A 24,185-nucleotide genomic window follows, 5' to 3' on the forward strand; every position below is an offset into this window, starting at 1 on the left:
ACATATGTTGTTTCTTTTGCATTTCGTATTTATTTTTTCCCACATAAATACCATAAGAACAGTTTGTTGCGTATCTCCAATTTTTGGGTGGTGATATGTGAATTCCGTAGGGCAAATTTCTATTTTCCAAACAGCCTAACGTGGGTGCTATTTATACAACAGACAATATGTTGGCCTTTAATGAAGGAAGATTTGAGTACACAAGTAGAAATGTCTTGCTCTTGTTACATAAAGTCCTAGTAAGACCACGTCGGAAGTATTAGAAACATAGAAAACCTACAGCACAATTAAGGCCCTTCGGCCCACAAAACTGTGCTGAACATGTCCCTACCTTAGAAATTACTAGGCTTACCCATTTGGCCCTCTATTTTTCTAAGCTCCATGTACCTATCCAGAAGTTTCTTAAAAGACCCTATCGTATCCGCCTCCACCACCATTGCCGGCAGCCCATTCCACGCACTCATCACTCTCTGAGTAAAAAACTTACCCCTGACATCGCCTCTACACCTACTCCCCCAGCACCTTAAACCTGCGTCCTCTTGCGGCAACCATTTCAGCCCTGGGAAAAAGCCTCTGTCTATCCACACAATCAATGCCTCTCATCATCTTATACGCCTCTATCAGATCACCCCTCATCCTCCGTCACTCCAAGGGGAAAAGGCCGAGTTCACTCAACCTGTTTTCATAAGGTCTGTGCGCAGGTCTGGTCTCCCTACTTGAGGATATACTTGTATGGGTTAACTAGTTTGATTACTGATTATATGAGGAAAGATTAAGTAGATTAGACCTATACACCCTGGGCCAAATTGCCTGCTTCCTACCTCCAGTTTTTGTAAGTGCAGCAGTGGTAATAGTAATCAAAAATCCTTAGTATAGAAAGATCGGTATTGAGAGTCACAACCGTGGCAAAAATTAGTCTTTGTTCACTCATCAACGTGCAGCTTTATTGGCTGCTGGTTACAATGACCTCCCTAATACTTAGCTCCATTAACTTCAACAGGACTGAATGTGGGAAGAGGTTTATGTCCAGCACGTATTCAGTACTGGTGACCAAAGATGAATTTTTTAATTGAGAAAATGCAGAAGCAAAAAATAAGATTACATTTGGTAGAACAATACTGTTCCTTTTAAGTAAATGTGTTTTAAACTGTGTTAGATAATGCAATCTGGAGATGGATCAGCCTTTCCTCTTGTATAATTCTTTCAAGTTTTTACACATAGAGAATGGTGGTATCATAGCAGAGACTTATCATTTATAAAAGTAAGTTTATAAACATCACATTAATAATAGGAACATTATCAGGGAGATTTGTAGTCTTTTAAATAATGCATAATGCTTGCATATTGACTATACTGTGTCAATGTAGTTAAACAAATGTGGAAGAAAATGGCATTGTATAATGGCACTAATAGCAGGTGAGTCAGAGGTTCCAGCTTCATAAAGACTGGTCAAAAATCAATGTTACCAAGTTACATATTAAAGCCATGCTTCCATTACAAAAAATCAGATTATCAGGACTCAAAGGAATAATGGATTTATTCAAGCTAATGTCATTTCTATCCTGCAAATCTAAACATAAACCATCAAAGTACACAGGAAATTTGTGTGCAATAAAGCAAAAATGAATTACAATCCATATCCAAGCACTTTCAGCATCCATCACTGCACTGTGCAAATATACGAATGAATCCATGTGTTTAAGACAAATTACAGCAATTCGCAGGACAAGTTTGCTGCATATTGAACCTATCAACAGATGTGGTAAAAATAACACATCACCAATACATTTGCAAGGGTGATGAAAGCCCAATTTGGCAATCCTTGCAAATGATTCCTGCTTTATCAGCCAATATTTCAGATTAAAATCGCAGAAGAGTAGGATTAATGTGTTGTTATAACAGAGATAAAGCCGAGAGGTAATTAACAAATCAGATTGAACGCTCAGTTTCTTCAGTAATGAGTAAGTGTGTCAACAGAAGTGATATATTCCTACAAATAATCATAATAGGCCAAAGGTTTGTGACTTAAAAAATATATGAATATGGTTGGAAAGTCAGAGGCTGTGATCAATTACTTCCCACTTAGATTCTGTTTGACCTGACTCGGTGTGAAAGTTTTACATATCAGTTTGTAAAATTAACAAAGGTAGCCGTTGTAACATTTCAAAAATGTCTGTACTTACAGGAAAATTGGAAATCATTGACGATCAGAGCTAACCACTTGTTTTCATATTTAGCAAGGAGAAAACTGGCTTCTCATTTCATGTAGATGAGGGGTGTCCAAGAGAAGGTTTCTATGGATCTGCTGACTAACATTTTCACAAGAATGATTGCAGGAATGAAGGGCTTGTCCAAAAAGTCCATAGATCTTTGAAAGGGAAACACAGGTAGGTAATGTGGTTAGGTAAACATACGAGATGCTGGCTTTCATTAGTCGGGGCATTGGATACAGGAGTAGGGAGGAACTTTATAGAACCTTGGCCAGACCTCAGTTGGAGTACTGCCTGCAGTTCTGGTCACCATGCTATAGGATATGATAGTGCTGGAGAGGGTACAGAGAAGATTCACCCGGATGTTGCCTGGGATGGAGCAGTTCAGTAATGAGGAGAGACTGGAGAAGCTACATCTGTTCTCCTCAGAGCAGAAGAGGTTTAGAGGGGACATGACTGAGGTATATAAAATTATTAAGGGTATGGATAAGATAGACTGCAGGAAACTTCTCCCTACATGAGAGGTAGATAAAACCAGAGGACATAGATTTAGGGTAAGGGAGAAGAGATTGAGAAGGGAGATATGAGGAGGACCTTCTTCACCCAGAGAGTAGTGAGTACCTGGAATCCACTACCTGAGAAAGTGGTTGAAGCTGGATCACTGACTGCATTTAAGAAATGTCTTGATGAGCACTTCAACCGCCTAGGCATGGAAGGCGATGGACCAAGTGCCAGGAGATGGAATTAATATGGAAAGGTGCCTACTGGTCGGCATGGATGAGTTGGGATGAATGGCCTGTTTTCATATTATACCATTCTACAACTCTTCAAACCTGTTATGACCGTGTATAATCTCCAATTCATTTGTACATGTCAAAACAAACAGTCATCTTAGAACTTACCCTTGGGAAACACCACCGTTAACAATGTTAAAGAAATTAAATCCTCTGACGTGCATCATAGATCATTTTTTTTCCCACGTCTTCATGAAGTCTATCTCTCTTGCTCTCCTGGCTTTGGTTCCTCAATCTTTTCCTCTTCTGGGAATACACGTAACGCAACATAATGCACCACCTCTTGAACTACTATGGACTTGTCTTCGGTTGTGCCTTTGGTTTTTTTTGCTCTGTCTTGCTTCTGCAGTCTTTTGGTCACTGTATGGTATAATTTATATTCTGTGTATTGTCTGTACCTACATGCTTGTGATGCTGCTGCAAGTTTGTCATCGTACCCATACCTCACTGTACTTGTGCACATGACAATAAACTCAATTAATTCAAGTATATTCTCAAAGCTCTCTCATTGTTCCATACATCTTCACCTGTTAATCTTTGGTTCCATATTACCCTGGATAGGTCCCTTCTCACCCTATTGAAATTCGCCCCCTTCCAATTTAGAATCTCAACCTTAATTGTTCCTCATTTCACTGCACTGATCTAAACTTTATGATAAAATGATCACTTTTACTCCTGCTCTCCCAGACACTTGTCTGGCTCCTTGCCCACACAAGTTCCACCAACGCCTCCTTACAAGCTGGACTGAGAAAATGCCAGTAAAGGAATGCACTTCAGAAATTCTTCCCCTCAGTCTTCATTCTATCATTTATACTGATATTCCAGTAATTAAAGTCCCCTTATATCACATTTCCAGTTTCTCTGAAGATTTGGTCCTCTGGCTACCTCACTATATGGAGACCTGATCACAAGATACAAGTAGCATGGGCATAACATTTTTATTTCACAGCTCTGGTGGACTCAGTAGCAGTGGGGCACATCCCACCCCATCGTCGGAAGTATCTACAGGAGGCGCTGCCTCAAGAAGGCAACATCCATCATCAAAGAACCCCACCATCCAGGCTATGCCATCTTTTCACAGCTACCGTCGGGCAGGAGGTACAGAAGCCTGAAGTCCCACACCACCAGGTTCAAGAACAACTACTGCCCTTCAACTATTTGGTTCTTGAACCAACTTGCACAACCCTAATCACCACTACAGTTTAGCAACAACTATGACCACTCTGATTACTTTGCACTAAAATTGACTTTGTTTTTCTTTGTTCTCATTGTGCTTTTTTTCTTGCAAAAATTATGTATAATTTGTTGTTCTTGTGAATGCTGCTTATATGATGTTATGAGCCTGTGATGCTGCTGCACATAAGTTTTTCATTGCACCTGTGCATATGTGTACGTGTGCATATGACAATAAACTTGACTCTGGCTCTATACAAATTGATTTGTCCCCACAAGGATATTCCAAATCTTTCCTAATTGGGAGCAACATCTTTTTCATTGAGCCATGCAAACAGCTTTTAGGGAGGTGACCAAAGAGGTAGGTTTTAAGGGACATCTTTAAAGAAAGGCAAAAAGATGAAGAGGCAAAAGCAGATAATAGTGGTGTGGGCTATAAAGAGGGTGTAAAGATGCTTCCAAACATACACACAAGCTAAACATTGACGCTGTAGATGGAATACAACTTGGAAAATTATAACACCATCCTCAATTGGTGGAAAAAATTGAGAGATTCAAAAGATGCACAGAGTGCCCTTGCTTTGAATCAATGAAAATACGCAAGCTCACCAAGCAATCACGAAGGCAAACAATACGTTGACCTTTATTGCAAGAGGAGTTTATACAAGAGATACCCTACCGAAGGAATGGTATTTTAAATAGAGAGACACAGTGATGGTTCACCAGATTGATTCCTGGGATATCATAGAGACCAGGCCTATATTCCTAAATTTTAGGATTAGAGAACTCTTTGAAACATACAAAGTTTTTTTAAGAGGCTCGACAGGGTAGATGTGGAGCTGATGTTATGCATGGCTGGTGTGCCTAGAACCAGGCATCAAAGAGATCAGACATTCAGGACACAGTTGAGAATTTATACTGAGGTTAGTAAATCTTTGGAATTCTCTACCCAAGAGGGCTGTGGAGGGACTGACTATATTCAAGACAGAAACTAATTAGATATTAAGGGAATCAAAGGGTATGGGGGAACATCAGAAAGTGTCAATGAAGTGGAAAATCAATCATCTTATCAAATGACAAAGCAGGCATGAGGAGCCCATTTCTATTTCTTATAATCTTATGCCCTTATGACCAAACCAACTGAAAACAGAGTTGACAATAGTGCGGCAATGAACATTATCCTGCCCTCAATGAGCTCAGAGATGCAAGGTATGCGTAGTTGGAGATAGTTACGGACACTTTTATAGATGCACCATAGAAAGCATCCTATCAGGATGCATCATGGCTTGGTATGTCAACTGCTCTGCCCGGAACCGCAAGAAACCACAGAGAGTTGCGGACACAGCTCAACAGATCACAGAAACCAGCCTTCCCTCCATGGATTCTGTCTATACTTCTCACTGCCTCAGTAAAGCAGCTAACAAAATCAAAGACCCCACCCACCCTGGACATTCTCCTCTCCCATCAGGCAGAAGATACAAAAACCTGAAAACACGTACCACAGTGTCAAGGACAGTTTCTATCCTGCTGTTATAAGACTATTGAATGGTGCCCTAGTATGATAAGATGGACTCTTGACCTCAGTCTACTCATTCAGAATACTAAATTGTATTCTGTATATACCATTTTTTACATGATTTGTACTTGCAATTTTTTTGTCTGCATTTATTGTATGTCTTCTGTTTTATGTATGTCCTCTGTTGTGAGAGTCTGGGGGAAACGACGTCTTGTTCCACCATGTGTTTTTATAGCATATGGGTGAATGACAATAAAGTAACTTGAACTTATGGCCTTGCAACTTGTTTACCTGCACTGCACTTTCTCTGTAACACTTTATTCTGCATTCTGTTATTGGTTTCCCTTGTACTACCTCAATGCACTGTTGTAACGAAATGATCTGTATGGTCATCTGTATGTAACAAAGTTTTTCACTGTACCTCAGTACTTGTGACGATAATAAACCAATTTACGGAAATAGGCAAGGGCAGGCTAGAGGAAACATTCACACAAAGCACTGCCTTGAAGATACCAGACTGATGAACAACGCTGTGGATCTAATGTCACCAAGAGTGTTGCACCTAATTGCATCTGATGGCTCTTGTGATACAGCTACAGGAGTAATTTGCACCCAACACAACACACGCCTAGCTTTTAACCCAGCTTTTACCCTGAGAATTATTCAGAAACCTGAGACAATGAACTCAAACACAAAATAACTCAAGTACGAGTTTTGCGTAATTCAACTATTCAAGAAATCATAGTACAAATCCATATCCAAAATCAAACTACTCATTTAATGTAAATTTTGCACCTGACTAGCCAGTCATCTTGTTTAGGTTCAACAAATATCAGTTATTTGCAACAAAAGTCACAAGGCAAGATTTTAAAAATGCAGTGAAGGGTAACTAAAAGGCATTAAAGGCCACAAATCTTTGCTCACTAGAGCACAGTGATTACCTTGTTAAATTAAAATCCAACATGGTCCACAAATGCTTCTGCATTTTTTCCTTCACACATGAAAGCAAGCAATTTTCAATTACCTTATGCACGAATACATCTACCTAGTGTACAGTCCTTACAGGTACAGCACTGCAAATATATACTGACCTATATCAGAAGTACTGTACACAAAAGGACATTAAGCTATTTCTCCCCCCTTTATACTGCAGCTTATACCCTAATGCAGTGAAGAGAGAAGGAAAGCAAGTGTCTCAGTGGAGGAGGGGAGTGAAGTCATCTCTGCAGAAAACCAATGAGATGTTCCTTTTATTTTTCTGTTCGGTTAGCAGGGATGTTTATGACAGTAGGCTCACTAACTGAGTCTCCATTCTCAGCCACTCTGGTGACAACACCCTAACTCCAAGCAGGATCCACTGGAGTCAAGACTTACAATTGTCATGAATGTCACTCCAATGTCTGAACAATAGGCTAGAGTGCTGGTGGTTTCCAAGATGTTACGCATTACTAACAGCTCTGTAACCATTGCCAGCATTTTGTTTCACAAGGAGTGACTTTGGATTCTATTCATTGATGACAACACAGATCGATCAGTTGTGAGTAAAAATAGGTTTTGGAGTAAGCAGCCTTACTTTTTAAACAAAATTCTATCCTATTATTTTCTAAGTCAGTTCTGTTAATATAAAACAAAGCAGATTTTTTTCTCTATAAAGTAATTTGTTTGTCCCAATTCTTGCAAACAGATTCAACTGATCCAACTTAGACGAAGTGCAACCAGAACAAAATGGATTGTATCGATAAAATTGGCAAAAGTTGACTGGATTAATCATGCAGTCTGGTGATTCAGATAAGAAATGCACTAGTGACAGTCATTGTCAGATGTTGCTGAATTTCCGAAGTTTCATAGGATTTACACAATATTTGTAACAAAACATGAAATATCCTGATATATAATATCTATATACAGTCCACAGGCAATATTTCAAATACCACAGCAAAGCACAAAAAAATGAAATATATTTCTACTAAAATAGTGCACACGTTAGTGTCATAGGAATATATATAGTTTCAAAAGCATACTGTTCTCGCCAGGTCATTTGGATATCTTACAGACTGAACTACACTTAACATTTTCTATACAAATTAATGTTTCAGCAGCTTTATAGAATTACCAAGTTGTTTTAAAAACAAAGTACACAATGTTAAATTGTAAACAGAAATCAGCCCCTTTTAGCTTGTGTCTCAACTTTCAGCTCCAGCTTTCCCACTGGTTAGATAATCCACTATCTTTTAAATTCAATATATATTGCTATTTTACATTTGGTCACATTAATATGTCCACATCTCCTTCGTGGTCCTCCTCAGCCACCTTCACGGAGAGCACTTCCTCGTTCAGGAAGAGCCCGCTCAGTCTCTCTTTCCTTGCTTGGCGCTGTTCTTTCAACTGGCGCTTACGCATTGCTTTCTGTTGCAGTTTGCGCTGTTTGGATCGCTTCTGCCAAACCGTTGTGGAGTTGGGGTGAGGGAGAGAGAACGAGAACAGTAGAAGGGAAGTTACCAATTGCCACACCACATCTATCCACTTTAAAGACTTGGTTTTCCAAAAATACTCAGAAGACCACGTTTATTGGTAGTAAGTTTAGAAACGACACAAGTCTTTAGTTAGTCCTACTTAAGAGTTCTTGTGCAATTCTGGTCACCCCACTACAAGAAGGATGTGAAGGCTTCGGAGAGGGTGCAGAAGGAGGTTCACCAGGATGCTGCCTGTATTAGAGGATATGAGCTAGAAGGAGAGATTGGACAAAGTTGGGTTGTTTCCTCTGGAGCGTTGGAGGCTGAGGGGAGACCTGATAGAAGTTTATAAAGTTATGAGAGGCATTGATAGGGTAGACAGAATCTTTTTCCCAAGGCAGAAATGTCAGTACTAGAGGACATGCATTTAAGGTGAGAGGGGGAAAGTTTAAAGGAGATGTGTGGGGAAATAATTTTTTTTGATATATACACAGAGAGTGGTAGGTCCCTAGAATGGGCTGCTGGGGGACTAGTGGAAGCAGTAGAAGGTAAGAAGCTGTTAGATAGACACATAAATATACAGGGAATGGAGGCAGAGGGATGTGTAAACAGAAGAAATTTAGTTTAATTTGGTATCGTGTTGGGTGCAGACATTGTGGGCCAAAGGGCCTGTTCCTGTGCTGTGCTGTTCTAAATCCTACAGCATAGTAGCCATAGGGTTATAAAAGCAGGAGTGTACCTCCAGGAAATTTGGTACAGCAAGAAAACTTAACAATGAAACGGACAATGCTTGGGCAACATGGTCAACCAAGAGGTACCACACAACTCATCAATTCTTCAGAGAGTGTATCCCTAAATATTACATCTGTGTCTGATTCAGGAGTGTGGTGTTGGACGCATGAATAATGAAACAATATTGAACCTTGCAATGACAGAGGAGATAAGATTGTTTCTAAATAATGGTCTCTTACCTTCGAGTCTCTTATCCTGTCAGCGGCGCTGGTGGACAGGTTGCTATCACTGTGAGCCCGGCTCATGTTGGCACTTGAAGCAGACGCAGAGTTGCTGCCACTGGATCCACTGCTGCTTGCTGAACTTACCAAGCTGGCACTGCTGCTACTGGCCCCACTCAGACCACCGACCCCGCAGCCTGTGTAACTCCCTCTTCTCCAGCTTTCACGCACAGATCGCTGGCGGGCACCATGCTCTTTAATGTAATTCCTCACCTAAACGAGATACGGTGTGTCAATTGGGCTGGTCACTCATACCACGCACCACAAATGTGCACCTAAGACTATCTAACCCCTTCCTCCCACATATCCCTCTATTTTAAATTCCTCCATATGCTTATCTAGTAATCTCTTGAATTTGACCAATGTACCTGCCTCCAACACTGCCCCAGGCAGCGCATTACATGCACCAACCACCCTCTGCATAAAAAACCTTCCTCTGATATCTCCCTTGAACTTCCCACCCATTACTCTGGGAGATTCATGCACAATTCTAGTGAAGTTCAATAGATTATAATAGCATTAGTAATATTAATAATAATTAGAGCACACTTAGAGTACTGTGTCCAGTTCTGGTCGCCTCATTATAGGAAGGATATGGAAGCGTTGGAAAGGGTGTAGAGGAGATTTACCAGGATGCTGCCTGGTTTAGAGAGTATGCATTATGAGGAGAGACTAAGGGAGCTAGGGCTTTACTCTTTGGAGAAAAGGAAAATAAGAGGAGACATGATAGAGCTGTACAAAATATTAAGAGGAATAGATAGAGTGGACAGCCAGCACCTCTTTCCCAGGGCACTGATGCGCAATACGAGAGGGCATGGCTTTAAAGTAATGGGTGGGAAGTTAATTGTGCTGTACTGTTCTATGATTCTATGAATTCTAAGTAGTAACCAAACACTTCTCGTTAAAGGCAAAGATGTTTCTGTCTCTATAATAAAGGGTAAAAGTAACAACATCATTCTCATCTTCAGGCAAATACATGACTTTCATTACGTGTCAAGATTTACCTGCTTTAATTTCTCGTCCGTCAGACAGTTGAGTTCAATTATAAATTCACTATCCGTGGGTGAAATCTGAGCGTTTGGGTCAATGATTTTAATAATGTCAAGCTGCTCCCGGAGTCCCATTTCTGTACTCACTTTACGACTCAAGTACTCAATATATTCAACCTGAAACAAGTAAAGACAGCAAGAAGGTTAACATTAACAAGTCCTAACTGATGTAGCGTTTGAACAGGTCGTGGCCCTTTACATTATTAACACAACCAATGCATTATAAGATTTTAGTTTTGCAGTTTATTTTTCTTCTGGTTGTACTCCATAAACGTGGTTTTCAATTAATTCTGGGGATGTTGGGTGGTGAGGGGGAATGCCACTAAGCTGGAAAGAATGCAGAAAAGATTTATGAGGTTATTGCCAGGACTCAAGGGTCCGAGTTATAGGGAGAGGTTAAGATAAGATTTCTTAGTCACATGTATATCAAAACACACAGTGAAATGCATCTTTGCGTAGAGTGCTCTGGGGGCAGCCCGCAAGTGTTGCCACTCTTCTGGCGCCAACATAGCATGCCCACAACTTCCTAACCCGTATGTCTTTGGAATGTGGGAGGAAACCGGAGCACCCGGAGGAAACCCACGCAGATATGGGGAGAACGTACAAACTCCTTATAGACAGTGGCCGGATTTGAAGCCAGGTCACTGGCGCTGTAATAGCATTACGCTAACCGGTAACCATGCTCCCGACTTCCGTGTTGCAATGGATGGGAGTGAGCGATGCTTACACTGTAGCTAGTTGGTGATTCTCTATGGAATTGCCAACCAGCAACAGCTTCATCTGCTGACTAAATGAGTCTGAAAGACGGTACCTTCATCAGTTTTAAATGAAGGGTACCCCAGATTTTTGTTTAAAAAGGGGAAATAGTGTTATTCATGGCAGGAAATTCCTAATTTTAGATTTGATCATGGCATCTTGCAGCATTAAAGGAGACTAATTGGCCAGAACTCATTGAAATAGCAGTGGTGCTTAGTCCAATATCGTTACTTTTTAAAACCCACAACCAGTCATTTCCACATCCTCTGACACCTCTACATCCCAACTTTAAAACTTACAGAATCACGAGAAAGGAGAAAGAACTATCAAATAATTAGGATATGTTGGAAAAATTGATTTGTATTGACCTACAAATGATACCTGTTCTGTTACAGGGCCTTTTTTAACTCAAGACTGACGAACAAAAGCTGGACTTCCTCACTTACAGTAACTTTCATGGTCTCAGGATGTCTCAAAGCAATTTACAGCCAATTAAGCAGTTCCGAAATGAAGCAACAGTTGTAATGTAAGAAACACATTGTAAATAGCATCGTGAAGACCATCAGATGGTTGCTTTCAGAAAATTGTGATGTGGTTTGAAGGATTAAATGTTCACCTGTAGAAGGGGCAGATTTTCCTGCCCTTAGTAATGCAACTTACAGAATTAAGGTTTTCTCGTGGAATTATTGTGATTTTTAATGTTGAAAAACACAACTCTGGGAAAGCATAAAAATTGGCAAGGTTTCCTTAAATGCAAAACTTTGAACTCTACAGATAAAACTAGCCAACAGTGCAATTGCCATTTGTACCATAGCAAAGATTGATTGTGTCCGAGTCAATTTAAGGCTCTATCAAAATCTTATAAAAACTTTAGTGTTATAAATTATTTAACTGTAATTCTTGCTTGCCTGGGGCATCAACGTTTTCAGGAGCGAAAAATAGATCTAACAAACCCAATTCAAATTGAAAACTTATGGAAAACATTATTCCACAAATACAATTTAAAGAGATTGAATTGCAATCTTCAAGGCACTGAGAAGTGATCATTTTTACTATAAAACCTGACAGACTACTTTATATGTGGCACAGTCAAAAATGCCCTAGTTCATGCTAACATTGCTGTTCTAAGGTGGCTTCATTCAAATGACCAGATAATTGGAACTTTTTAGCACTATAGTTCCCCATCCCATTAAAATCGCTTTTCTTTTAAATTTTAACTTATTGGATCCCAATGTTGAGTTCAAAAGTGAACATATTATGGGACCAGCTCAGTTTGGCAACTTGGTCGGCATGGACAAGTTAGGCCGAAGGGCCTGTTTCCATGCTGTATAGCTTTTGACTCTATGTCATACAATATATATCCTTGAAAAAAAAATCTATGAATGACCAGGTTGTACGAGCTGCTTTTGTTACACAGTGAAACACAACCGGTACAATCCAGTACGTAATTAGTAAACGGTGCTATAGTAAATTTCATTTGTAAAAAAAATTATTCATGGGATGTGAGCATCCTATGAACTGAATGGCTTGTTCAGGTATTTCAGAGGATACTTAAGAGTCAAGCATAGATCAAAGATCTCAAATCTCTTCCCTAGGAGACATGGCTATGGTCATCCTTATGAATACAAAATTTATTCAAACAATCATGTTTCTGAATCATTACTCCAAAATTTCTGGATTGCTAACCCAGTAACATAACCACTGCTCAATCACACCACAGAAAGTGTAAAAGGAAAGCCCAGATACCTGCTCATCATTGGTCATTGCACTCCACGGAAGCTCATCCAAGCTTCTGTGCTGCTTATTTCTTCTCTTTAGAGCTGGGCACGGAGAACTAGTGACGCTGGGAACCACATCAGACAAGACATCACTTCCACTTGCAAAATCACTGCTTGCCAGCTTCAAAAGAAAATGGTAAATTTTAAGAACAAACTAATAAGACAGAGGTTCAAAACACTGACCTGCGAAATGCGACACTGCCACACGTTTAAGATCAGGAATGGGGTTAGATTTTAACTGTAATGCACTTCAAACTCAATGGCGCAACTGTAATTAATAATTCTCCAAACAGAAAGGATGCAGTCAACATACTACTTTCAAGGAGCATTTCAACTTTTCAAAGCAACAATTGGAAATGGGTGAAGTTATACAAACAGTGGGTATTTTACAGTAATTTACTCAATATTTAATGTCTGAAAACTGACAACTTACTACACACAGAGTGCCAAGCATTTCTTTTCCAAGAAAAAACTGGTTAACATCATTTTCCACCCATCATTTGAAGATGCTGATTCCTCACTGAGTTAGAATATTCACATGCCCAACTGGCTATATTTCTTACCTTTCTCCAATTTAGCATAATTAATCTCAACATTAGTGTAATTATTAAAAGTTTACTTTAATAGAATGAATCAAAATAAACTGTTTCCTTTGATAAAAGGGTTGGGCATTAATGGACAGAAGGCAAAGGAACCAAAGGAGATATGAGATATTTTAGGTAATAAGCTGCCTCAAAAGATGGTGGAAGCAGAATCGATAACTTCAAAAGGGAATAAGGTCTGGACTTGAAGAGAATAATCTCCAGACGTGGTGAGTGAAACTAACTAGAGTTCTTTGAAGGAAATGGCACATGCAATATAGGCCAAATAGCATGTTGAGCTGAATACACCTTTAATTCTACAATTGCAGGCAGAGATTTGTTTAAGCTCACCTGCCACTCAAATTCACTGTCAGACCAATCCCAATAGGTACTGATCGAGGAAGACACATCACTGCAGACACTACCCTCTGGAAAGAGGTCAAAGGATGCATTCTGAGTGAATTCCTGATCATCCAGCAAGGAGTAACAGTCCTCCTGATCGCCACATGAAACTGATGAAAAGAGTTCCTCGCTGCATTCGGAGCTCGCGACACTCGTTCCACAAGAAGTCAGGTTCCATCTGTACTCAAATAAAACACTTCTAAAAGTTTCTGGAAAGCATTGGAATCAAAATCAGGTTTATTATCACTGACATATGTTGTGAAATTTGTTGTTTTGTGGCAGCAGTACAGTGCAAGATATAAAAATTACTCTAAGTTACAAAAATAAATAGTGCAGAAAAGGAATAACAAGGTAGTGGTCGGGGACCGTTCAGAAATCTGATGGCGGAGGGGAAGAAGCTGATCCTGGATCGTTGAGTGTGGATCTTCAGGCTTCTGTACCTCCTCACCGATGGTAGTGATGAGAAGAGGGCACGTCCCAGATGGTGAGGGTCCTTAGTGATGGATGCTGCCTTCTTGAGGCACCGCCTCTTGAAGATGTCCTCGATGGCACAGAAGGTTGTGCCCATTAAATAGCTGGCTGAATCTACAACCCTCTGCAGCCTCTTTTGATCATTAGTTTGATCATGAGTGATAAGACAATATAATTCATTAATAAAAGTATCTCAAACACATTAACATGCTCTGGTTCAGGCAAGAGCTTAAACCATCGGCAATTCCTTTGCAATGTATCCTCAGTGAGGAAATACTGCAATATAAATGCAACTCAGCAGTATATGAATAACCAAAACAAGTAGGAATTCTTTTTTCTCCCCCATGTAACTCAAAATGTTTTCCCCCTCTCCTTCACATTCACAGCAAGTACCCCCCCAGCCCAGTTCTCATTGGATCCTGGAGGTTCCAGGAATTGCTTGGACACCACCTTGAAAAAAAAGTAAAATAAAGGTCATGCTCTGAGGCTGCACAGTGCCAACAGCTCCAGCAGCCTAGGTTCAATCCTGCCATCCATGCAAACTCCACACAGACAGCACCATTATCCTGGACTGTGTGGGTTGCTTCCAGGGGTTCTGGTTTCTAAAATGTGTCAGTTGGAAGGTTAATTGGCCCAGTGTAAATTGCCCCTAGTGTGTAGGCAATTAGTAGAATCTGGGAAGGAATTGGCGGGAACATAGGGAAAAATAAAAATGTAATTAATGCAGGATCAGTGTAAATGCCTAATGGTCGGTGTGGATTTAACAAACCGAAGGGACTGCTTCTGTGCTGTATGATTATGTTTTGCTACTCTCAGCCTAAAGCACTGCAAGATCAGTGACAGTGCCAGTAAAGGAAAGTGAGCTGTATAAATATGTGCTGCACTGATCTGTTGAGACTAATTCAGGTAACAGCATCACTGGTAGAGGAAGCAAAAAAAAACTGGTACTAATGGCATTTTATATTCATTTGCCATCAGCTAATCACACTTCAGTCACCTTATAAAACACCTCCAGTTTAGGTGGCACAGTATAGAGTGCAGATGGGAGTGGAAAGTGGGCAAACCTGTGAGAGATGGAGAGCAATGTGGTGAAGCAAGGTCATCCACCTGGAATGCTAAGTGGCAAGATGTGAACTGTTACAGAAGACTTAGAGACACAAATAGAAATTATAATGAAGTACAAAAATACAAAATTGACTGTGTTAATGAGCGCTGGTCTCTATTTCAAGGAGGCTGGAAAACATGTCAGCAAGGAAAGACTGGCAGGCGAACAGTAGGGGTGCACCAATTTTATTACAGGGCTAAGAGTTAGATTGTCAGGACATGTTGAACAGGTTTCAAGTACCCTGAGTACAGACTACGAATTATCTAGTGAGATATTTAACGTGAATGAAAACATTTATAGCATGGTTAAAAAAAACTATTTCCTCTGGTAGGAAGCCCACTGAAAGGGATGCCAGGAAGCATTACTGCACACAACAAGAAGTGGAAATCTGAAGTAATCCCACCTAAAAACACTGAACGATTGAAAATTGCAAAAATGAGACTGAGATATTGTCCAGTAAAGGTAAATGAAACCAATAGGTAAGAACCAGATCAGCATCAACCCAAGGCTGAATGTCCCCCTGCTGTTCCACACGTAGCTGAGCACCAATCTCTACCAGCACCACCACAAAGATTTGTAGACTCTGTTTCCCAGCTACATGTGGTCATTTTAATACTCTAGAAACAGCCCAACAGCTCTAACCATCATCTAGTTCACACTGGGTTCCTTTGTCAAACCTTGCAGCTAGAAGAAAGACAACACCTGACAAAAGACAATACCACAAGATGCAAAACCGAACAACAGCAACACTCCATTCACAAATGCGCCATTCAAGTGCCTCTACACATTTCACAGGAATATAAATTGCACAGCCTTCCAAAGTGATATCTTCTCTAGAAACCAGCTCAACCAACACAATCATTCTCTGATGCGAACAATCAGGACCAAAACACAAGTAGCAGAACCACCAAAGACACCGTCTTTATTCCAGAACCCAAGACTACCCCCCCACACCCCCCCAAACCAAGAGATTCATAAGATTTCTGCAGGCTAGTGCAACACACAGGTCCAGACTTAAGGAAAACGGGCAACACAAGCTGCTGGCAGAAAATCAATATAAACTTTGTTGGCTCGGTCATCAAGTCCACATAACAAGGAGCTCTCACAATATTTGAGCTGGACACACCCTAATGTGGCTCCAATTCAGTATATGGGTCAAAAGCCAAATAACTGTTAACAGTTTTACTCTGCGGATTTTTTTTATAACAGCAAATATTATAAACAACACAGGGCCCAGTAGGTGTGAGTAAATAAATTTGTGAACCAGCACCCAGAGAGATTTATTTAACACAATGTTAAGTAACTTGCAGAAATAATTTTAGTGTGAATGAAATGTGTAGAAGAGTCCACTTTCCCAGTGGAAATTCACTCCTTCTGCACACTCCATAAAAGGAGTTTAACAAGCATCAAATCGTGACTCCATCTCACTGTCAAGCAGTGGAACAATAAAATCGTTCCTATTATTACCAAAGGATATAGAACAATGGTTTCACCTCTATTACCTACCTGTTGGTGTGGAGTCTGTGCAGTGGGTCAGTTCTATGGCACGATGAAAGCTGGCACCCAAAGTCACTGACATCAAGACTGGCAACATCACTGGTGTGCCCCCTCTGTGGTAACAAGGGAAATGGCTCATCCGGTGCCAGGAACTTGCCATACAAATCATCCGACATCTTTTGTTAAATAATTGATGTACGGGTATAAAACCTGCCAAAAAAAAAGTTTCAAAAGATTGCAGTGATACCATAAATGTTAAGGTGGACCCAAACAAATATTTTGTTGCAGCATTTGCTATTTTAGGAAAGAGCCAAAAATTCAGAAGCATCTTCCTGTTCATTTCTTTCTCACTATAACATACACGCATTAATTAAATGAGAGCTTTCTAATCTGCAATTTGATAGTATTGGGAAAGTAAAGATTTTCAGGACAAATGTCACCCATCTGCAGTGCGGGATCAAATCTCATTCCAGGTACTGAGGCACGGCACAGAAACGTGTCATCTTTTTGACAAAAACATTAACCTGCTTATTGGATGGGCGAATGGTTTGAGGAAATTATTTTGATACAGAACAAGGGAATTCTCTCCATGACTCTGACAAAAGTTTACCTCTCACCCAATTCCATTAGATTTTCTGGTAGTTATGGGATTAGTGCTACAAGAAACTGCTGGAGGAATTCAGCAGGTCGAGCAGCATCTGTAGGGGGAGGGGAATTGTTGACATTTTGAGTCGAAACCCTGCATCAGGACCAGATTCCAACATCTGGAATCTCATGTGTCTCCATAGGATTAGTGCTTGTGGGAACAGACAAACTGTCAGCTGTGTTTCCGTTACAACCATGACCAAATCACAAAAGTACTTTTTCGTGGTAAAATACTTTGGAACATTCCAAAAAGGATTAAGGATGTTTTACAAATAAAAGTCTTATGCTCTGTATTTTGTATATATTTTTAGCGGTTAACATTACTCTGCATTTTAAATTGAAAGTGAACATTTGCCTACACTATAAATTAGTCCCTTTGAATCACATTGGACAATTGTACATGCAAAGCAACACCAAACTTAAAAAGGCAATCTTACTTACTTTTTGTAAGTATTGGTAACCTAGAACAGCTTAAGCATTATAAACAAAAATCAATGGAAACATCCCAAGATTAAATAATTACACATTACAAGTAAATATGTCTCTAAATTGGTCTGAGATAAAAAGTTGTGAAAAAAAATCTTATGAAGAACATGTATACCAGCTCACATTCACTGCTGTACGTGCCCAATCTAAATGTTAAGTCTGTTTTATGAAAAGCAGAGCTCTTTATTCTTTCTGGCCATGCTAAACACATCAAAGGGACACGTGACCAGGTGTCTGGTTTCCAGTCTATGGCCCTTTCTGGAATGGATTTGTAACTGACATCTGCTGGTATGTTAGCTTTGACCATCTCATGCAACAGGTTTTCCCCATCCCTTGCTATGTGCAACGGTGTCCGCGTGACTGGCAACTCCTCCACTTGCATAGCAAGTCTCCGAGCATGAACGCCAGCCCCCCCAAAAAAAAATCACATCTGTGTAAAACTAATCTGCCTATGTTCTTCAATGCAATTAACAAAATCTCCATGTCTAAATGGGAAGTTGTTTTGTATTAATTTCTCCCTTCTACTTAATGAGATTCTTACTTTATCTAAAGTAGGCTCGTTTCAAATCACAGTGACCACACTTCTAACATACTGTGGTTCCTGCTAGTAATTGCATTGCACACCGCAGTTAGAGCACTTCCATAAAAAGATCATTTGTAGAAATCCCATGCATCTTATCCTAAACAGGCTCCAAAAATAATCTGGCACTGATAAGGTGATATTTATAGGAGTGAGAACACCTTTGGTGAACTTGCATCACAGCATTGCGCATTATATAGAAGCACAGATCAGGAGTCCCACTCATAGACAGCAAATGAAGGGTTGGTCTGGGCTTAACAGGCTGGACATATTAACTTTCCAGGATGCCTTTATAGTTATCTTTCTGCCTTCAGTTCCACTTGTGAAGATGTGACATTTTTACTAAATTTTCTTTTGTCATTTTACTCATTTTTTAAGATCTGGGCATCCAGATTCATTGTCCATCTTTAAATGCCCTTAAAGTGAGTGGTTTGCTAGCCAGAAGGCATTTGAGAGTCAACAACATTGTTGGAGCAAAAAAAAACAAACTGCTGGAGGAACTCAGTGAGTTTTCTATAAACACCCAGGACAAAACAACCCACTAGACTGGTACTCAGCAAGTTCCCCCAGCAGTTTGTTGTTTTGGTCCTGATTCCAGCATCTGCAGTCTCTCAGGTCTCCATATTGTTGGATCTGGAGTCTGAACCCAGACCAGGGAAGGATGGAAGATTTCCTCATTTGAATGACATTAATAAACCAGATTTTTATGACAATTCAGTGGATTTGTGGTATTCATTACTAATGATTAGTTTTTTTTTAATTAGTCACAGGTACATCGAAACACAGTGAAATACATCTTTTTGCGTAGTGATTTGGGGGGCAGCCCACAAGTGTCACCACGCTTCTGGCGCCAACATAGCAAGCCCACAACTTCCTAACCCGTATGTCTTTGGAATGTGGGAGGAAACCAGAGCACCCGGAGGAAACCCACGCAGACACAGGGAGAACATACAAACTCCTTACAGACAGTGGCCGGATTTGAACCCGGGTTGCTGGCGCTATAAGGCGTTATGCTAACCGCTACACTACCATGCCTCTTTTCATTTCAGGTCATAAACAAAATTTAAATTCTAGTCATAACAGTGCGACTTGAACTCCGGTTGATAGACTAAGAGTCCAAGCTTCTGGATTTCCAGTCCATTAACATAACCATTGTACCACCACTGTACCCACAGAAATTACAACGATGATTTAAGAGGTTGCATTAAAGATATAACAGGCCAAAAATACAGTTAATAAAGATTAACAAAAATTATCTTCAGCATGCTTTTCAATCTTGCAAGTAGGGAGCATTAAGCAGGTGTGTATTGAAAACAGTCTTCTGGACTGTGGTCTGGATCACGGACATAATTCACAAATCACTATTCATGGAATCAGAGAGCAGAGGCTGCCTGAGTCAGCTCCTTGAAGGTGTGATCCCTAGCACATCCCTGGATGCGAGCTCAAACCCACAAGCATCTGACTCAGGGGTGAGGAGGAGGGTGGAATGTGGCTCTGAGTCAAGGCTGACAGCAGGTGCCACCCACCGCACCAGCCTCAGTCCGGCCCACCTCCCTCAGACGGTGTTTGGAGGTAACCCAAGCAGCCGCAGCTGAACAGACCAGGGTACCAGATGGGAGCCCTGGGGCTTGAGGTTCCAGTTACCTTGGGGCAGGGGAGTCACTGTCCTGGGCCAGGCACGGCACTAGGGGGACAGGGTCTGAGGTCACACCACCCACACAGACTGGGGCTGGGATCAGGGCACAGAGACCCTGGTGCCACCACTTACAGGGTCCCAGGACTGAAGCGGGAGTGGGGGAAGCAGAGACCGAGGTCCCACTACCCTCAGGGACTGAAGTACAGAGGTTCCATGTTCCGTCACCTATGGGACCTGGAGCTAAATGGGGGACAAAGCTGGGAGGCTGGATGGGGGACAGAAACGCTGGGCCCACCACCCACGGGGACTGAGGTACGAAGGTCCCAACACCCACAGGACCAGCCCAGTGCAGGGAGGTCTCACCACCCACAGATGTCTGCGGCTGCGGGGGGAGGGGGGGGGGGTGACAGGGTAGGGAACAGACTGAGGTCCCACCACCTACAGGACCTGGGGGCACAGAGACCCCGGACCCACCACCCACAGGTCCACAGGTGCCAGGGGCTAGGCTGGGGGGGAAGGGGGGGGCACAGAGACCCACCACCCACACGGACCACCCAGCACAGGGAGGCCCCACCACCCACAGGTATCGGCGGCTAGGCTTGGGGTGAGGGGGGGGGGGAGGAGGGGTGCAGGGGAGAAGAGAGGGGGACAGGGACCGAGATCACACCGCCCACAGGTGTCTGTGGCTAGGGGAGGGCGGGGAACAGACCACAGGACTTAGGGCTGGATCCCGGGGCTGGGCTGGGGGTGGGGAGGGGGTCTGGGAGAGGACAGAGACCCTGGACCCACCAGCCACAGGTGCCCGCGGCTGGGCTGGGGAGAAGGGGAGAGGGGGACGGGGACCGAGGTCCCACCACCCACAGGACCTGGGGCTGGGTCCCGGGGCTAGGGTTGGGGGACAGGAACCCCGGACCCCCCACCCACACGGACAGAGGGCCCAGGGCTAAGTTGGGGGATGGGGGGGGAGGAGGAGAGATCGGGGAGAAAGGGGTGGAGGAGGAGAGGTCGGGGGGGGAGGAGAGGGGGGAGAGGGGGACGGGAGGTGGGGGGAGAGGGGGAGGGGAGGTGGGGGGAGAGGGAGGGTAGGTGGGGGGAGAGGGAGGGTAGGTGGGGGGAGAGGGAGGGGAGGGGGGGAGAGGGAGGGAAGGGGGGAGGAGGGGAGGGGGGGAGGAGGGGAGAGGAGGGGGAGGGGGGGGAGGGGAGAGGAGGGGGAGGGGGGGGAGGGGAGAGGAGGGGGAGGGGGGGGAGGGGGGAGGAGAGGGAGGGGAGGAGATGGAGGGGAGGAGAGGGAGGGGAGGGGGGAGGAGAGGGAGGGGAGGGGGGAGGAGAGGGAGGGGAGGGGGGAGGAGAGGGAGGGAGGGGGAGGAGAGGGAGGAGGGGAGGGGGGAGGGGAGGGGGGAGGGGAGGGGGGAGGGGAGGGGGGAGGGGAGGGGGAGGGGAGGGGGAGGGGGGGGAGGGGGGAGGGGGAGGGGAGGGGGAGGGGAGGGGGAGGGGAGGGGAGGGGGAGGGGAGGGGGGGGGAGGGGGGGGAGGGGGGAGGGGAGGGGGGAGGGGGAGGGGAGGGGGAGGGGGAGGGGAGGGGGAGGGGAGGGGGAGGGGAGGGGAGGGAGAGGGGAGGGAGGGGAGGGAGGGGAGGGAGGGGAGGGAGGGGAGGGAGAGGGGAGGGAGAGGGGAGGGAGAGGGGAGGGAGAGGGGAGGGAGGGGAGGGGAGGGGGGAGGGAGGGGAGGGGGGGCGGGGGGGGAGGGAGGGGAGGGGGGCGGGGGGGGAGGGGGAGGGGGGCGGGGGGGGAGGGAGGGGAGGGGGGGCGGGAGGGGAGGGAGGGGGGGGCGGGAGGGGAGGGAGGGGAGGGGGGAGGGAGGGGAGGGGGGGCGGGAGGGGGGTAGGAGGGGAGGGAGGGGAGGGGGAGGGAGGGGAGGCGGGAGGGGGGTAGGAGGGAGGGAGGGAGGGGAGGGAGGGAGGGGAGGGGAGGGAGGGGAGGGGAGGGAGGGGAGGGGAGGGAGGGGAGGGGAGGGAGGGGAGGGGACAGAGGGGAGGTGAGGGAGGGGAGGGGAGGGGAGGGAGGGGAGAAGAGGGAGGGGAGAAGAGGGAGGGGAGGGGGAGGGAGGGGAGAGGAGGGAGGGGAGGGGGAGGGAGGGGAGGGGAGGGAGGGGAGGGGAGGGGAGGGAGGGGAGGGAGGGGAGGGGGAGGGAGGGGAGGGGGGGGGAGGGGAGGGGAGGGAGGGGAGGGGGAGGGGAGGGAGGGGAGGGGGAGGGGAGGGAGGGGAGGGGGAGGGAGGGGAGGGGGGAGGGGGAGGGAGGGGAGGGGGGAGGGGGTAGGAGGGGAGGGGAGGCGGGAGGGGAGGGAGGGGAGGGGGGGGAGGCGGGAGGGGGAGGGGAGGGGGGGGCGGGAGGGGAGGGAGGGGAGGGAGGGGAGGGAGGGGAGGGGGGGCGGGAGGGGAGGGAGGGGAGGGGGGGCGGGAGGGGAGGGGGGGAGGGGGGAGGGAGGGGAGGGAGGGGAGGGGAGGGGAGGGAGGGGAGGGAGGGGAGGGGGGGAGGGAGGGGAGGGGAGGGGAGGGAGGGGAGGGAGGGGAGGGGGGGAGGGGAGGGGGGGAGGGAGGGGGGGAGGGGAGGGGGGGAGGGGAGGGGAGGGGAGGGGAGGGGAGGAGGGGAGGGGGGGAGGGAGGGGGGGAGGGGAGGGGGGGAGGGGAGGGGAGGGGAGGGGAGGGGAGGAGGGGAGGGGAGGGGAGGGGGGGGCGGGGAGGGGAGGGGGGGGAGGGGAGGGGAGGGGAGGGGGGGAGGGAGGGGAGGAGGGGAGGGAGGGGAGGGAGGGGAGGGGGGGCGGGAGGGGAGAACGGACACCGCGCTCTCACCGGCCGCACACCCGCCGGGCCCCCCGGGGACGGACACCGCCCGGAGCCCGGAGCCCGGAGCCCGTCCCCCCCGCTCCCGCCGCCGGACTCACTCACCCGCCGCCACCGCGGCCCCGCGTCCCGCTGCCTCCGTCCCCGCGGCTGACCTCACTTCCGCCCCGCCGCTTCCTCCCGCGCTCTCCGCCCAGCCGCCAGGGGGCAGCAGCGGCCGCCCGACCGCCAGGTGTTGGTGCGCAGCCGACAACAACAACCCGGAAACTCCCCGGACCAAGCGGTGGCTCCCCCACCACAGGCAGTGCCCCACACACAGGGTGCTGGCTCCCCCACCACAGGCAGTGCCCCACACACAGGGTGCTGGCTCCCCCACCACAGGCAGTGCCCCCCACACACAGGGTGCTGGCTCCCCCACCACAGGCAGTGCCCCTCACACACAGGGTGCTGGCTCCCCCACCACAGGCAGTGCCCCTCACACACAGGGTGCTGGCTCCCCCACCACAGGCAGTGCCCCTCACACACAGGGTGCTGGCTCCCCCACCACAGGCAGTGCCCCACACACAGGGTGCTGGCTCCCCCACCACAGGCAGTGCCCCACACACAGGGTGCTGGCTCCCCCACCACAGGCAGTGCCCCCACACACAGGGTGCTGGCTCCCCCACCACAGGCAGTGCCCCCCACACACAGGGTGCTGGCTCCCCCACCACAGGCAGTGCCCCCCACACACAGGGTGCTGGCTCCCCCACCACAGGCAGTGCCCCCCACACACAGGGTGCTGGCTCCCCCACCACAGGCAGTGCCCCCCACACACAGGGTGCTGGCTCCCCCACCACAGGCAGTGCCCCCCACACACAGGGTGCTGGCTCCCCCACCACAGGCAGTGCCCCCCACACACAGGGTGCTGGCTCCCCCACCACAGGCAGTGCCCCCCACACACAGGGTGCTGGCTCCCCCACCACAGGCAGTGCCCCTCACACACAGGGTGCTGGCTCCCCCACCACAGGCAGTGCCCCCCACACACAGGGTGCTGGCTCCCCCACCACAGGCAGTGCCCCACACACAGGGTGCTGGCTCCCCCACCACAGGCAGTGCCCCCCACACACAGGGTGCTGGCTCCCCCACCACAGGCAGTGCCCCCCACACACAGGGTGCTGGCTCCCCCACCACAGGCAGTGCCCCCCACACACAGGGTGCTGGC

At 46.1% G+C, this 24,185-nt stretch overlaps 1 protein-coding gene across 2 annotated transcripts; it reads right to left on the reverse strand.

Annotated features, from left to right (window-relative positions):
• Window positions 1–1,519: 1,519 nt before the first annotated feature.
• On the reverse strand, window positions 1,520–23,211 carry fam199x (family with sequence similarity 199, X-linked). Of its 2 annotated transcripts, none has more exons than XM_052020815.1 (7): window positions 23,090–23,211; window positions 16,808–17,008; window positions 13,675–13,903; window positions 12,711–12,863; window positions 10,164–10,325; window positions 9,118–9,372; window positions 1,520–8,129 (listed from the first exon to the last, which is right to left on the reverse strand). In XM_052020815.1, exons 2-7 carry the CDS (start codon window positions 16,972–16,974, stop codon window positions 7,959–7,961), a joined length of 1,137 nt encoding a protein of 378 aa, XP_051876775.1. In that variant the 5' UTR covers window positions 16,975–17,008; window positions 23,090–23,211; the 3' UTR covers window positions 1,520–7,958. The 2 variants fall into 2 exon arrangements, with proteins under 2 accessions (XP_051876775.1, XP_051876776.1); XM_052020816.1 differs by lacking the exon at window positions 23,090–23,211 and adding an exon at window positions 20,154–20,177.
• Between the last annotated feature and the right edge of the window lie 974 nt (window positions 23,212–24,185).

Source organism: Pristis pectinata, chromosome 8 (assembly GCF_009764475.1).
Source record: "Pristis pectinata isolate sPriPec2 chromosome 8, sPriPec2.1.pri, whole genome shotgun sequence".
NCBI lineage: Eukaryota > Metazoa > Chordata > Chondrichthyes > Rhinopristiformes > Pristidae > Pristis > Pristis pectinata.

Bases quoted from the DNA above. Each gene is read 5' to 3' on its own strand.
- fam199x (XM_052020815.1), bottom strand. From the start codon at position 16,974: ATGTCGGATGATTTGTATGGCAAGTTCCTGGCACCGGATGAGCCATTT. The intron at 13,904-16,807 runs GTAGGTAATAGA...ATTTGAGTACAG, and splicing joins CACAGACTCCACACCAACAG to ATGGAACCTGACTTCTTGTG. The intron at 12,864-13,674 runs GTGAGCTTAAAC...TTTCTTTTGAAG, and splicing joins ACAGTGAATTTGAGTGGCAG to CTGGCAAGCAGTGATTTTGC.